A 17,718-nucleotide genomic window follows, 5' to 3' on the forward strand; every position below is an offset into this window, starting at 1 on the left:
CGACTCCTAAAAAAAACGTTTTCATTCCGTGCCGCCCCATCAAGCTTTTGCTGGATCCGCTCCTCTGCTATCAAGGAGAGGAACGTCTGTTCTTCCGCAACAGACAACAAAACTTTTTGGTTGTTAAAAAAAGGTGCGCTCGTTCAAAACAGTTGCGTTCGATGCTTCGCTGGCTGTGCTGATTTAAATCTAGTGGTTCTTTTGTGTTTGTGTCGCAAGTTCAGTGATGCAGGTAGTGACGATTCTCTCCGGCCAATCCTTGATCAGCAGAATTTACACTTCACGTTTTGGTAACGGTACGGTTCACTTGGAACCTCAGCCGAGGTGGTACTAAAAAAAGTACCAGGTACCAGGTATTGTACCCAGTGGAAAACCCCCCAAAAGTGAACCGTACTGAACTGTACCGTGCCGTACCATGCAGTGGAAAAGCGCCATAAGGTGAGGGGAGCACTGCTAAATTCACCAACAAAGAGAGCAGCCTAACAGGGAGGCAGAGAGGCCTAACAATCTGAGGCTGCAACTCAATGGAGCTCTAAGGAGCGGAGGACCCGATGAGAGGAGACCTCAGACGCTCAACTGGGAGTGGTGTGCTCAAAGGTAACCCTCTAAGGTGAGGGGAGCACTGCTAAACTCACCAACCAAAGAGCAGCCTAAAGGGAGGCAGAGAGAGGCCTAACAACCTGAGGCTGCTGCTCAATGGAGCTCCAAAAGTGTAGGACCTGCTTTTCCATGAGGGGAGGCCTCAGACACTCATCAATACAAAATACCTCATCACACACTGCCCGCCCTGTTCATCTCTCATGCCTGCTACGGTCAGGAACCTGGCCGCTGGGCGGCGAACGAAATGGATGGCACAGCTCAGATTTGAGGAGAAGAGCGTCACAGGATCATTAAAATAATGCGAACTCCTCACAGAAACTGTGTGTAGAATGCAAAATGAAGGCTTACCTCAAAACTATGACACCACACCGCCAGGAGGATTTCTTTGCAAACATTTAGATTTTAGGACTCTTCCTAGCGTTCTGAGGTCTGACAGTGCTCCTCGGGGAATCACTGAGCTCTTCTGCAGTCATGCAGATTCAGTGATTTCCCTCGTGGCCGTCTCTTCTCCTGCACTAACTCAGTGGGACTGCTCTTCCTCTCCATTGAAAATGCAGCACTGAGTCCAAGATGAGAGGCGTAGAGTGCTGCCTATCTAAAACCGCACACAGGCTATGGGACTGATAAGCCCTCTGCAAGATACAACGAGGAGTAGGGCGTTGAGAGAATTAAGACCACTTGAGTGAGGGTGAAATGGAGAGTACTGCAGCGAGTCCAGAAGCATAACAGATGAATGATACATACAGGAGTGCATGAAGCAGAAACACAGAATGTTGTTATCTTCCTCTGATAATCAAAATGTCATATTATTCAGGATTATATGGCGTCCTCTTGAGCTGAGAAGCATAACATTGATTTAGGACTCACAGTAGCACCATAATTCCTGCCTATTTTGTTACTTGTTCATATCTGAGTAACATATATGCTGGAGGTGAGTAGAAGAGAATGGTATTATGACAACTAAATGCATTTCAGGATGCCTACGATCAATTAAAACGAGATAAAAGCATCTATAACATCGTACAGTAGAAATATGACTTTAAAAGCCCCACGTTTGGGGTAAGTTGTGTCATGTTGAAGGGTAAGCTTATGCATATCATAATCTTGTACTGCAGTTATATCTGATCAAATGCACATTATTATTCTTTAGTTTGGGTTAAACAAATCAATTTTGCTTGGTTGGAACAGCAGCTACGCTAATTATGTCTCTATTTGTTTCTCTGTTTTTGCCACGGGATTGACATCCCGTGGTAACTAGGATTTACACAAGCTTCAGTCTGGATCCAGAACACCTGAGAAGAGATGATGCCAACCCCTCAGAGGACCTCAGATGATGCCAACCCTGAAACAACATACAGAACTACCACATTTTGCTAAAAGTTTGATTGCATCATATAATAACTGCTGTTAATAGTGTTCATCGTCTGTTTTATTACATCTTAAATTGATTTTTCCGTACATTTCTGCCATATGTACATTAATTGACAGTCACCACTGATAAGCTACCACTAAATATTGTAGAAACTTAATTTGCTGTAAAGTTGCTTTGCAATGATTTGTATCGTGAAAAGCGCTGTACAAATAAACTTGACTTGACTTGACTTAAGCTGAATCATTTGGAAACACTTGACCGATTTAAATTTCAAATAAAAATATGAATATAAATGAGAAAAAGCAATTTTCTAAAGCACAATCCCATTTCAAAGTCTTATTTGCCTGCAAATTATTCACATTTTCATAAATCGTCAAGGAAATGCTTAATATTCAGAATATCTGAATACAGTTTTTTCTATCTATCTATCTATCTATCTATCTATCTATCTCTCTCTCTCTCTCTCTCTATATATATATATATATATATAGAAAAAGAAAGAAAGACAACTGCGCCACAGCGCTCCGGAAGGATGCTCTGTTCCAAAATCCAATCACTGTCGGTGCTTCTTATATACATACATACACATCTTACCCCGCTCTCTTCATTCTGTGCCAGGCATCATACAATATGTAATATACAGGTTCTATAATAAACATACTAAATATACTTTATATGATGCCTAGCACAGTTCTCTGAATATCAAATGTTACTATATTGTATTTTTCAACAACACAGGATGTCTTGTAACTCAAATGTATTTTCCATTTCCTACAATTTTCATCTAGCACACTTTATGAATAGTTATTTTTCCTTATTTGGATTTATGAGGTTCTCTTTTCATTCCATTTCCTTGACTCTATTTTAAGTCAGTATAAGCTAGAATACTTGCAATTTGATTCAAAATGTGAAGATTCTTAATATAATTCAATTTCCAAACATTTATCTCTCTAATCTTGTGCAAATATCCCTATCTCAGCCATTAGTCCTGTGGTGGCACCCAGTTATGAGCAGCCTCAAACTGATGATCGAAGAGGACAGAAATCAGTAAACACTGAGAGCCTCACCTGTGGCCGTGGATGCCCCGAGACCAGACAGGTCAGCTTTAAAGTCTCCCCCTCCCGAATGGTATACACCCTCTCCGTGTAGCGCTCCTCCTCAATGTTGCATGCGTGACCGGAGTGGATGATCCGAACGTTTGGAGGAGCTGCATTAGGGAAGAAATGAAAAAGTGATGTAGTTCAGTTTGCTGGATCATTTGAGGTCGCATCATCAACCAGCCACACTGCAAAAAGCTGTCATGGAGGGAAATAAAATCCCTGCCACATGAGACTGATGCTTTCAGCCAAATCAAATTCAAGGTGAGGCACTGCAATCATTCAAGTTGCTCTAGCGGATGTAATTTGCACTACACCAGTTGCTCTGTATGTAGAAGAATCTTGGACTTGCATTTCCAAGCAATTTTGCAGACAAAAATACCCTCATCTAAGCATTACCTTATAGTACATCTCGAAGATGCGTAGGCGACTGATGAGGCAAAGTGCCTGTATTATTGATTTCCCCTCTAAGCAGGAGAACGGAGCTCCGGTGCACTGCAGTGTACTTGCCTGATGATGTTTCCTCCACTGATCTCCAATTACAAAGCACTTCAAGGTTGCATTTAAAAAAATAATAATTTTTTACACAAACTCACAAATTCTTATTCATGCACTTTTGGGTTTTATTGTTTACGGCTGCTCCATTGTTGCAAATGATTCGTTACAGTCATACAGAAGAAGTACCACAGTATGTCTATGCACAAAATAATAATTGCAAGGCACTTCAATTCCTATAACAATGCATTATTAAATGAGTGAGCACCAGTGCTAGGGAGAAACAAAATTAAACGTAGCAACACAAGTAACTTAGTTACAATTTTCAGTAGCATGACCGACTAAAAGAAAGTGGGCGTGATGTTCATTCAGTATGTCATGTGAGTCAGTTTCAATCACAAGAAGGAGAGAAATCATGTAAATTGACTCATGGTAAATAATAAAAAATGACATGAGTAGGTTATTGAAACTCTTAATTTATTTAGCAGATTATTGTTGTTTTATAGCTTGATATAGATTTGAAGATATGCAAATTTTAATAAAGGATAATGAGATTGGTTTTAGTCATGAACAACTAAGTGATATTTAACAAATCAGTTGATTCAATTATTTAATATCTTATAAACGCTTTAATTATTTATAAAACATACAAAAAGACAGGAACTTTTCGTCATCTACTCTAATAATTCAGCTAATAGCAGTGCAGATTTTGTGGTTACAAGCTCCTTTTTTTCATTTGTAGCTCATTTGGAAAAGTCTGATTTATTCAAAAGAATCTGTTTGTTTGGACTGTTCATGTAATGAAACCAGATTCACTGATTCGTACAGCATTTCAGTTCTTTATAGCTAATATTTAGCTCATCACTATGTTTTCATCTTTAGTAAACTGGGGTAGTTTTTAGTTGCATTTTATGTAATTGTACACTACCGTTCAGTTTTGGGTTCTTAAGATTCAGCAAGTATGCATTAAATTGAGCAGTGCCAGTAAAGAAACTTTTAAAAACCATTTCAAATAAATGCTGTTCTTTTGAACTTACTATTCATTAAATAATCCTAAAATAATACAGCACAAACACTTTCAACGTTGATAATAATAAATGTTTCTTTAGCACCAAAACAGCATATTAGAATGATTTCTGAAATATCATGTGACTGGAGTAATGAAAATTCATCAGAAAATTCAACTTTGCCATCACATTAATTACATTTAAAATATATTCAAAGAGAAAACAGTTACATATTAAATTGTAATGATATTCCTGTATTACTGTTTTTAACTGTATTTTTGGTCAATAATGAACCCTTGGTGAGTATATGATACAGTACTTCTTTCAAAAATATTAATAAATCCCACCAACCCCTAACTTTTGAACTGTACACTGTAAAAAAAAAAGTCAGTAAAAATACAGTACAATATACCGTAATACTTTGAAGGAATTTTCCGTATTTGGTTTTTACAGGTGTTTTCCGTATTTTTCAATTACGCGTTGCATTGTGGGAACAAGAAGCTCAGTTGATTATCGGCGCGAAACAGTGCTAGAGCCGGCGCCATTATTCACGGAGATAGTCTCGGTCAAAATTTCATTTTAAAGTCGGATTTCGGGTTTGGGGAACCGTTCTTACACTTCCGTGGTAAATATTTTTTGTTAAATGTAACAAACTGTAACGTTCGTTAACTTAGTTGCTGTCTGACTTGTTTGGCAAATGAATGACGGAGCCGTCGCATTCAACATTTTCAGCATACCGTCACATCTTAATGTTACTCGACATGAAGGTACGTGTTACAGTGTGCTCACTTTCAGTTTTATAAATAAAAGTTTATTAACTTTTAATTGTTGTTGATATGGTGTATTTGTTACTGAGCGTGTCGTAAAGCATCGGCATATTAACGTTACTGAGGTGATGTTAAGCAGCTGTGATAACGTTAAATCTGAAGTGCGGTACAACTGTGTTTAGAGCGCTTTATGCCTTCAACAGGAGCTGGCAGAGCAATTGTCAAGAAAAGAAGATGCTATTAAGACTTATTTTTTTATTTAAAAGGGTCATATGATGCTTTTTTAAAGATCATTATTTTGTGTATTTGGTGTAACAGAATATGTTGACATGCTTTAATGTTCAAAAAACACATTATTTTTCAAATACTGTACCTCTCCTAGGTTCACGAAACGGTCATCCATAAAATGCATTGCTGTTCTGTTCAATCAGCTTGTAACACTCCAAAGAGAAAGGAAAACTTGAAATCGCATCATATGACCCCTTTAATACATATTTAGCAGTTAGTGCAGCTGTGTCGTCATCTTCTCCAAGTAGAAAGGGCATTTTCTCAGTATCACTAAGTTCAGTAAATGATGGGATCAGGGCTTCAAATCTGGGGAGAAATGAGAGTCTTAACTTTGATAAAGAATATCTCTTTGGTTTTGAGACTTTAGTCTTTGCAACTTCAGGGATCTTATCTATGCACAATCAGCTTGTAACACTCCAAAGAGAAAGAAAAACTTGAAATCGCATCATATGACCCCTTTAAAAGAGATTATACTACTAGGTGAAGATCTGACATCGCGGAATTATTCAAGGATAACACACCTTTTCTGCCAAACGAGGTAGGTTTAGACATTTTATTGTCTTGTTTATGTTAAACAAACACACACACACACACACACACGAGAAGTTAATTCTGTAACGTTACTGACACGCTGTCTGTGAACGCACACGTCATGCACGTGCAGAGAATGCCACTTCATACAGCGCGGCAGGAGCGCATCGAGTGCTCTCTCGCACTCACACAGACAAAAGCACACAAAATTGTCAAAATGACAATTTTTGGCGAGTGACAGTCTTAAATAAGTTAAAAAGTCTTGACTGATGTAAAGAGTTGGGATGTCTCAGATGTGCGTCGATTTGAGTCTTGTGTTTTAAAGGGACAGCAGTTCATGACATTCATGGTGTTTCTTTTGTTTTCTTTTCTAATGACAGGTCGTAATTGCTGCTGTACTGTGCATCCCAAGCACCCCCTGCATTCTTATCATGGGTTTGTATTCTGTTTTATTAACAGTTTTTATTTATGGAAGCATATGGGTAGCAAAATTCAATTTGAAATGTAATATGCGAAATGGCAATGTATTTCTGTATTTAAATTTACATTTTCCCATACATATGTGCAATATTTAGTGCAAAATTTAAAATGAAAAATCAATTATATAATTTACATTTGCCATTTCCTACACTAGTTTTAATATGCAAAATAAAACATATTTTAACGCTTTATAAGTTGCAAAATTAAAATAAATTACACAAATTGAATAGATATGTTTAATGTCCAAGCAAAAACTGTAGTAAAATGATAATTTAAATGCTGTTTTTCATAAATGCATTTAGACTTAGGGGTAGGACACTTGGGATTGCATTTTGATCATAATACCACGTGATAATTAGAGCAAAATGCAGTGAGAATTTCAGAATGCATTCTGAGCCAAAGGTGCAGCAAAAGGGTAGCAAAATGGTGGTTTAAGATCCAAGCTGCCCAAAACATGAGAATTCTTTATTTTAAGCTTTAAGCTAATGCATTAGCGTAATGGCTTGCCCTGTCAGGCGCTTTGACAGATGCGTGTGTGTCCTCAGCACAAAAAAAGCTTTCAGTTAACGGTCATATCCTTATGTATAAATGTCACAAATTCACGCGAGCATTTCCATTTTTGCATAAAGGTCCGTCCTGACAGTCTGTGTTAAGTTTTAATCTTTACTGAATGAGCGGCGGGTGCGTGCACTTGCGTCAGACAGACGGAAAGACAATTAATAATCAGCACAAAAACATTCATTGTGCTTAAATATCTGATGTTGAAAGTTAAATTAAGGTTTAAAGGTCAACATGCATTGCGAGTATTTTATGAGAGTAGGAACTGTAAGGGGATAACAGCGTGTAATTGTCAGAATATAAATATCAGACGCTTCACGCTATTCAGTTGCGCCTTTTACAGGATAAAGAAATGACAGTAAGACGTGACTGTGATCAAAGTGAACATGTGTTCCTGCAGAACATTGCTCTTACCTATTGGTTACAACTGAGTTTGATTTTATTCATCTTTATCAACTTTATTATTATTTTAATTTTTAATGCAGAGATTTAAACTATATTCACTATATACAATGCTTAACAAATTTATTAAAACAAATTTATGTAAGGTTTTTAACAAATTATGGTTTGTGCCACTGCTGCTCTAAACTAACAGTAGTGGTGATTACCAAAATAATTTTTTAGCTTTCTGCATGGGTTAGTCCTCCAATATGCGTAAGCTCTTTAGTAACAGTAGTAGGCTATTTCTAATGCTATAATATAATTATTGCTGTTATCTATGAAAGAAAGGCAGAGAGCTTTATAGTGTTTTTTTTCAGATACCCAATTACAGTCAAAAAGTACTTAAACAATGCCTGTTTCTAATGCTATAACATAGTTATTGCTGTTATCTATGAAAGAAAGGCAGAGAGCTTTATAGTTTTTTTTTCTTCATATACCCAATTACAGTCAAAAAGTACATAAACAATGCCAGCAAGAATGCAAGCTGTTATGAAGGGCATAGGAGGCCATTTTTGTTATGTGAATAAATACTATTTAGTTGTTTACGTTTATTTGCCCAATAAATGACAATAACATTTTTTGATTTAAACAATTTTTTGACAGATTCCTAAAATGTGTTTTCTCTTTGTTATGGCAGGGGGTCTAATAAATTAAGCACTGTATGTTTTCATAGCATTCAGTTCATATGTTTTTAATTTGCATATTAAAACTAGTGTTGAAAATGGCAAATGTAAATTATATAACTGAATTTTCATTTTGCACTAAATTTTGGACACATGTATGGTAAAATGTCAATTAAAATACAGAACTACATTGCCATTTTAGGTATTGCATTGCCATTTTGCATATTTCAAATTGAATTTTGCTACCCATATGCTTCCATATTTATTTACCATTAAGGATGTTCAATACTGACAAAAAATTAGTAATTGAGTCGTTTATTCAGTTGACTTTGTTATTGAAGTTGTTTGTGTAGGAAAGATTTAATTAATGTTTGGAGTGGCTTTCTGAATTTACAATTTGTTTATTGGTGATTCCAGATTGCTGACATTCAAGAAGTTATCATTTCCTCCCCCATTGTGGCTGAGCTACACATTCTCTTCATTTTATTTTAAACATAAAACATACAGAGGAGAATGGCACTTATGCTGGAATTTATACAAATATAAGGAACTTATGTAATGAAACTGTGTATAAAGCATTTTGTTGTGTTGCTGTTTAGTTGAAAATAATCAAAGGGTTAGTTCACTCAAAAATGAAAATTCTGTCATTAATCACTCACCCTCATGTCGTTCCAAACCCGTAAGACCTTCGTTCATCTTTGCAACACAAATTAAGATATTTTTGATGAAATCTGAGAGCTTTCTGGCCCTCCATAGACAGCAAGGGTCCTACCACAATCAAGGCACAAAAATGTAGTATAAGGACATCGTTAAAGTGGTCCATGTGACATCAGTGGCTCAACTGTAATTTTACGAAGCTATGAGAATACTTTTTGTGCGCAAAGTAAACAAAAATAACAACTTTATGCAATGATTTCTTCTCTCCTGGGAGAGTCTGCCGCCATTAACGAGAGTACCACGACGCATGCGTGTGCGTTCATTTGCCAGTAAACAAGGTGCAGCGCATGTGGGGTCTACGTCAGCAGCACCACACGCATTTGCCGTGGGTCAGAGAGCTCTCGGATTTCATCAGAAATATCTTAATTAAAAGTAGTCTCCTCAAACTGGCACATGGCAAGAGATACTAAAAGCACACAAACACTTGGAGCCCTGCTCTTAATTTAGATTGAAACTCTTAGTTTCACATTGAAATGTCAGGCATGAGTTCATGAATCTTTGTTCTTTATTTTCAAATGCTGTACAAGAAAGTTTTTTTTGCAGTACCATGTCAATTGTAGATGCAGATAATTTAGCATGAATTAGAGGTTAGTAATCTAACTTATAAACGGTTAGTTCACCCAAAATATTATATGAAAAATCTCATTCCAATCCTTTTTGGAACACTAATGAAGATCCTTTTTAATGAAATCTGACAGCTATATCTTATTGGACCTTGAAATGGTAGTTGTAGGCTGTCAATAGAGGGACAGAAAGCACAGATATTTCATTAAAAATACTCTTCATTTGTGTTCCAAAGATGAATGAAAATCTTATGGATTTGGAACGATATGAGGGTGAGTAACTGATGACAGAATTCACATTTTTGGGTGAACTGTCCTTTTAAATAATATTGTGTTATCTTGTAGGAAAATGGTGTCAACACTGGAACATTTCACTTGACTATTGACTATAAGTCTATAGCAGTTGTTATTAATGACAGCCCTGTCTTTGTATAAATTTTTTCCTATGTATTTGAAAATGTTTTGAATCTTGACTGTTTCAAGTTTATCTTTGTGACCACTATTTGGTGCAACACCAATATTGTACAAGTACCTGCTCAAGTTTTCTTTTTTTTGCCCGTTGCTGTTTAAAACTAAAAAGTGTTCCACAATACAAGCATTTTCAATGGTGCTTTAAACATTGTTAAATTAATTGATGTCATAATATTTTTGTCTTCACCTGTTTAAGGCAAATAAAAGCTACTGAACGCACTTTTAAGAATGTTTACACGAGGTAAAAATAAACCACGTTCAATTTGTATATATTGTGCTGGATTTATTTGCTACTAAAGATAGGCCTATGCTATATATATTTTTTTTTAGAAATTTCTGCATAACGGATTGTCCGTTTATGGTACAGAAGAAAATGTAAATCTACAGAATTTTCAGTTTTAATGTTGAAGGAAATGTCCGTAAATTTAACAGAAAATGTCCTGGTAATTATCTGCCAGTACATTATCCGTTTTTTACAGAATTTTTTTTTTTACAGTGTAGTTTATCTGTTCAGGTAAAATAATGTCACATTATTTGAACTGCCCATTCACTCACTCATTGCTTTTGTGCAAGAAAAATAGGACTATCATTAAATTCAAAATTATATCATTGTATAATTATATTTTTTAAAAGATACTGCCCCAATTTAGTTAGCTATTTTCTGTTCCAAGCTTGTAGTGTAGCCAACTCTCAAAAGAGCAGCTCGGCAGTAGTTGAACTACTTTAAATGGTGAGAAACATATAGCATGGAATGAAACAATTTCAAAGTAGTTCCCCAACACTGGTGAACACACAGAAGTAATAGGCACTGACACCACCTGGAATGAAGACATCTCAAAGATCTAATAGTGCACACCGGGCTACTGCAGAGGGTTTAGGCAATGACAGGAAACACTGCCGAAATGCATTATGTTGCAAGGTCTCCTTCTGGATGCCGAAACAAAACAAAAACACACACACAAAAGTTTTTCCTTCCTGTGTGCCAGCTGCCTGCTCTGCACCCTGGCCTAGTTTCACACCATCTATTTTTAGAAAATCAGTGTCTTTCTCACAACCCACCATATGACTGTGCTAATGTCCTTCCATATGACGTCAAGATTTCATGAAGCAGACATCACTGAACAGGCCTCAAAGGGGCATGCAGAAGGTGGTCTCTGGATTATTATTGATTAAAGAGGTGGCTTTGAGAGCTTTCTGACGTCTACATTACGACATCTGGATGCTCCCTGCAGACTGGAGTCCACTCGTACATGCAGAGGAGGATTATCTTTCTTTATATACGAGTTATGCGATAGCGTCATAAGCATTACAAACAGATATTGATCTCAGGCATCTCAACATGTCGGTGCATATCATTACTTGCTAATCTTTCACACAAGTGTCAACATAAATGCATTCATATTTTCACACCAGACCAATGTCCTAACATGTGTTTAGTACACTGAAATGGGTCCACCTTGGAAAGGATTTTTAACATACATTTACATAGTACACTGCTTTGTGCCATTTCGAGCTAAATGAATAAAATGTCAGCATATTCTATGGTTGTGATGGTGTGGAATATTAAAAAAAAAATGTCTGCTGCTCTTCCTGTTTTCAAGGTTCCTGTACGTCCTCAGATCATTAGCATTCAAGAGTCAACAAAATGACAATGTTTCTATAAATAGAAGCAACATTAAATAAATATTTTTTTTCTGTCTATTTTGTGACAGAGTGGATATGTTATGCTTTATAAATCTTGTCAAGCATGAAAAAACAACAAATTATGAATGTTAGATGAGAATAACTTGCCAACTTGGCTCCTCTGAAGACCCAAATAATGTCACTTCCTCTTCCTTATCTCATTTAACATGACAAAAACATGACACCACTGAGGTACAGTAAATAAGCGGTGTTGAAAGGGAAGTCAAAACTCACACATATAAAATTATTTATTTCACCATATAAATTTAATACACTATTTAATTTGCAGTTTAATTAAAATTAAAGTTTGTTAAATGAGTATAATTGATCTAATATGAATGGAAAAACCAATTACAGAGTTATTTTATCACTTAACATTCTATTTATTAAATTTTTTATATAAGTATTTAATTATTTGAAATTATTGGATTAATATTTTTAATGTAAAAAATAAAAACAAAAATATTTTTAATATAATAAGCCTTAAGAATTAATAAGAATTATAAATTATAAGAATTACAAGAATACAATACAATACAATGCAATATAGTATAATAATATAATCTTTCAAAATATTTTTGTGAAGTGCACTTCATCAAATGACTCAAACAGTACACCTTTTAATGAAACAATTCACTTAACAGAATATTTTTAGCCCAATACACAAGACATCAGGTTTATTCATTAATCAATTAGCGCTTGTTAATTCTGTCCAGTGTTTTTCCACAGCTGGAACTGAAAAGCCCCATACTAGATATGTTTCCATAGTAGCCATATTCACAACAACAAATCAACACTCCAATCTCATGTCATCACATTGCATGTCAAGTATATCACCGTCTAGAGAATTTGAGTACATATTCTATTAAATAAATAGGGCTGTGCTCTCAGTTTAATTTTCTGGAAGGCTATTAGTATCTCAGAAAGCAGTCAACGGGCCGTGTGTTGGAGTTTCCTGCCCAGATCAATCAAACCAGCGGCTGTGTGATTGCCTCATCCACTCTGGAGGGTGATTTAAGTTTAGGTCTGTATCACAGTCAACCCTGCGTAGGAAATTGAAGCGCTTTTGGATGTCCTTCCAATCAAACAAGCTTTGTTTTCAATGGTAATATCTGCCTGAATTCTAAAAAAAATGCTTGGATACCTGCAGTCCCTTAGAGAGGAACAAAGATTTATTTTCACTGCCTGATACACTTAAGAAACGCTACAGTTTGGCTGATTAAAGGTGATCAATTCATGTTCATTTCTGTTTCGTACAACAAGTACGAGTCACTTACATAAAGACATTAAATGGGTAGCTCAGTAAACTGAATCTATAGTCTCCAACAAATAAAAGAGTTAACATGGATACACATGGGCAGTTTCAGTGGACTGTGCAATAAACATCAAATGTTCATGATATGTTTTCGATTATTTTTTGCATTATTTTAATGTGCTTTCATCCTATAAGAGTCAGTGGGGACCAGCAACTGTTTGGTTACCTACATTCTTCAAAATATCTTCTTTTATGTTCAACAGAAGAAAGAAACTCGTACAGGTTTGGAACAACTTGAGGGTGAGTAAATGATAACCAAATTTTCATTTTTGTGTGAACGAAGTTTTAAAAAGACTGCTTCATTAGAATAATCATCACTAATTTTTTTTATGTTAATTTCTACAGCAAAAATTGACCTGGTAAGCTTGATTCATGTCTGAGACTCTAAAACTGAAGTCTGTTTTAATGAATCAATTAAAAAACTCTGGTTCAAAATAATATTATATTGGTGCATATAAATAAAGAGATTAAATATTCTTTCTGGTGTTCATTTAGTGAAAAAACGTAGAAAACATGCCTTGATTTAAAAATAGATCTGTATTAAACATTTTAATTCGAACTTTAATAAATATTTTGTTGAAATGGAGAAAGGGTCCTTTCAAGCTGTTTCAGAGCAAACATAAATATTGAGAAATATATCAAATATCATAAAAAGGCAGAACAAATGTCAGGACTAGCCCTGCTGTGTACTATGATTAAAAAATTGCTAGTTACATTTGCTTTCTGATCACGTTACAAAAATGAACATATTGTACGGTATTACAGAACACATTTAAATTTAGAGTCATAGTTATGGGAATAAACACTGTAATGAACACTGATGGAAAGCCATTCTCAATTGCCGCTACCAACAATAATGGAAAGAGACATAGAAGCATAAAACTGTCTGAGACTTCTTTATTCCTGTGCAGCAGACAGATTTGTTTATTATAGGTTTCAGAAGTCTGGCATTCTGGATTCTGGATGAAAAAGAACTGAAAACCATACGGGTATGATGAACAGAGGACATTCTTTCATCTTTCAGGTAAAGTAACCATTCTGTCAAAGAATTACATTTACATAAAGGTTTTAAAGAAAGTATTTTATGTATTTTAAGTATTGTGTATTTTAAAATAAATAATGCAGTTCACAGAATTTCTTAGCTTACGATTAATAATGACACATATTCTCACATAATAGATTTGTTAATCATTAAAATAACGTTTAGTCATATTTTAAATAGCATTTTATAAAGACCAATATATTTTTTGATACATAGATAGATTACATTACAATATTATATATAAATTTAATAATATAATATAATATAATAATAGATATCAGTATCAATGTTAGATTTTGCGAAACTCTATGTGTTGACCACTAGTGCTCATGACAAAAAATGTCTATTTAAATGTCAAATATGTCCGTGGGGTGCAGCAATACAGCGTGACCCATTGTTTGCAAACATTAATCCTTTTTTACAGTACAGATCCCTTTTGCTCAATCACTCTAATCAGACACGGGCAGAGGAGGATAATAACCTACTGGGTGGAGTGAGCTTATCACTTTGATACACATGCTACGACAACTGCTGCTGCCCGAGCCCTTCTGGTCTCCAGCCGTGTGGATTAACCCCCAGCCAACCTGGCAACCCACTTGTTCATACAATCTACAACATTCTACAGCCCATGGGGAGGTGAGACACATGGAAGAGGACAAACGTCTCTAGGTTACGTATGTAACCATGGTTCCCCGAGGGAACGAGACGCTGCGTCGGGATCGCTTTGGGAACGCCCTTGCGTGACCGCGTTCTGAAGCACGTGTCAAATCCGTCCAATGGAGCTAGACTTTCTCATTGTTTTATATATATGAGTGCTTGTGCGGACAGACAACAGTAAATAGACAGACACATACACAGAGCGCTACTGAAGAGCAGAAGCTGGTTTGCGCCCGGCCGGATGCGCTTTTATGCTTTCTGGTGCTTACGTCATCCTGCTCGTGATGTCTTGCTGCTCCATTGGACGGATTTGACATGTGCTTCAGAACACGGTCACGCAAGGGCGTTCCCAAAGCGATCTCGACGCAGCTCGAGTTCCTGAAGGGGAATCCACAATGCATTTGTCTACCATAGTGATAATCTGAGTAAAAATTAATTACTGAATTGATTTTTGGGTTCTTTTTTCATTAATTTTCATTTTTTCATTAATTAGTCGGGGTGGGGAAAAATGGACTCTTTATGAAATTTTTTTAATGATTTTGAAATCTTTTTGGTTTTGGTCTAAATGAAAACTTACATTTCGGTATCAGCGTTTCTATAAAAACTAATTTCAATACATCACTATTACCAGAAAATGCAGAACTAGACATGGCTAAATTGGTATGCAAGCTCTGTCATGCACTGGTACCATATTTGATAATACTGCTTATTTTTTTTCTTATGGCACTAGCTTCATGAGCAGCAACAGCTTAATGTAGCATTTTATTTTACTTTTAAAAGTATTTTTCATTCATTCTATTGTACATTTTAACCACTTGTTTTACATGCAGGGTTTTGAAATGACCATTTAGTAGTAGAGTACTATATGATGCTCCTGAAATAAAACTCAGAAAAGAAGTGATGATGTGATTGTATTTTTGCAAATATGACTCATCTTATATATTATGTATAGTCTGTATGATTCAACTTTTTCCCATGGTCTAGTGTTAAAAAAGCAAACAAAAATCACAATATATCAAATTGCAACAATTGTAGAATCGCAATCCTTAAACTCGCAATACAGACCAGCACCCAAGTATCTTGGTCATTTTGATTCGGGAAACACGCGTATCGTCCCAGGCCCAACAATTAGCGCCCAGGTTTTGGGTGTGTCATTTGACGGTGCACTCATTTTGATCAGGAGGGGCTGCACTGGATGGCAATCAACTGAACCCACCGGCCCAAGGGCTGATGGAATTTCCTTCCCCCTTCATTTGCAGAGGAGCTCGATTAAATAAGCACTGCAAAACGAGTCATTACTTTTCATTAGCCTGACATTAATTCTGTAAGGCCCATGTACGCATTCACATCTGAATTGACAGTGCTATTTCAAATATCTGATTATTTAAAATGGTTAATATTAATCATGCTGGAAACAGGGCTAATTGTGGAGGGTCTGGCTCAGAGGCACCACCCAAGGCCATGAAGTCCAATTGACAATGAGTGCCAGCCATCATTATAAAAGGCAGCTTTTTGTGTACTTATATTGTCAAGAGGAAGAACAAAGAAAACTGATATAACTTCTAGCCAAGGATGGATCGTGACAAAGCAAAATGGCTTTGTGCTATCTGTATTTCTTCAACTTTATCAAATGCAAGATAAATTCACACCGACAGCACAGCTGCAGTCTTAGTCTAGTTCAAACTCATATTGTATTATTAGCCATACTAAAATATTTTCTCTGTTTAATTAGGACAGGCAATATTTCTGGCCTGCTTTTAAGGTGAAACATGACCCTGTACCCTAAAATTCAAAGCACAGAGAAAAAGTGTGTGTGACAAAAACGTAGACTATGACTCATCTCTATAAATTGTATTTAAACAGGTGCCTTTTTCAGTTTGATATGGTGATTTTTAAAGTAGATTTTTGTAAGATTTTAAACTTTTCACATGTTAGCAAATTGCACTGTGCTGCATCAAGAGCAGGTTAAATTAATCGATATATATATATATATATTAGGGATGTAACGATTCACTGAACTCACGATTCGATTCACGATTTTGATTTCACGATTCGATTCGATTCACGATGGTTTATTTTTTTTTTTACAAAATGAGATTTAAGACAAATTATAAATTAAATGTGTCCTTTTATTATTGCTTGGACAAAATGCTGCACATTTCTTTGTGACATTGAAATATAACACTATAATAATATACTAATATAGAACTTGCATATTACTGCTCTTTTGTTGGTTTTGATTGCTTCTATTGTCCTCATTTGTAAGTCGCTTTGGACAAAAGCGTCTGCTAAATGACAAAAATGAAATATAATGCAAATGTAAATAACAAAACTACATTGAAATTTTAAAACAAGCCCCAAATAAAATAAATAATTGGTGGGTTTTTGTTAAATGTGAGCCAAAATCATCACAATTAAAAGAACCAAAGACTTAAACTACTTCAGTCTGTGTGCATTGAATTTATTTAATACACGAGTTTCACAATTTGAGTTGAATTACTGAAATAAATGAACTTTTCCACGACATTCTAATTTATTGAGATGCACCTGTACATTCATATAAACTCCTACACTAAATGAATCGCGATTTGTTTAGCATCTCAACCGATTTGAATCACATATTTGAATCGATTTTCAACCGGCTCGCGGTTAATCGTTACATCCCTAATATAAATATATATATATACATGTGTGTGTGTGTGTGAGTGTATATATAAAATATTAACATCAATAAATGTAATATAATACATATTCATATATCAGTAAGATTTTTTTAATGTTTTAGAAGTCTCTTCTGCTCATCAAGGCTACATTTATTTGATCCGGAACACAGCAAAACAGTAATATTGTGAATTATTTTACTATTTAAAATAAATTTCCTGTTTGAATAAATTAAAAAAATGTAATTTATTCCTGTGATGGCAAACCTGAATTTTCAGCAGCCATTACTCCAGGCTTCAGTGCCACATGATCCTTCAGAAATCATTCTAATATGCTGATTTGCTGCTCAA

General features: G+C 35.5%; 1 protein-coding gene across 1 annotated transcript in view; it reads right to left on the reverse strand.

Annotated features, from left to right (window-relative positions):
* Window positions 1–17,718, reverse strand: part of LOC107733163 (MAM domain-containing glycosylphosphatidylinositol anchor protein 2-like) — a 187,528-nt gene that overhangs the window by 107,283 nt on the left and 62,527 nt on the right. The window contains exon 2 of the mRNA XM_016544695.1: window positions 3,040–3,179. Within this exon, the coding sequence (XP_016400181.1) occupies window positions 3,040–3,179 (140 nt within the window). The remainder of the gene's footprint in view (window positions 1–3,039; window positions 3,180–17,718) is intronic.

The sequence above is a fragment of the Sinocyclocheilus rhinocerous genome, unplaced genomic scaffold (assembly GCF_001515625.1).
Source record: "Sinocyclocheilus rhinocerous isolate Xijiao unplaced genomic scaffold, SAMN03320098_v1.1 scaffold8, whole genome shotgun sequence".
Lineage (NCBI taxonomy): Eukaryota > Metazoa > Chordata > Actinopteri > Cypriniformes > Cyprinidae > Sinocyclocheilus > Sinocyclocheilus rhinocerous.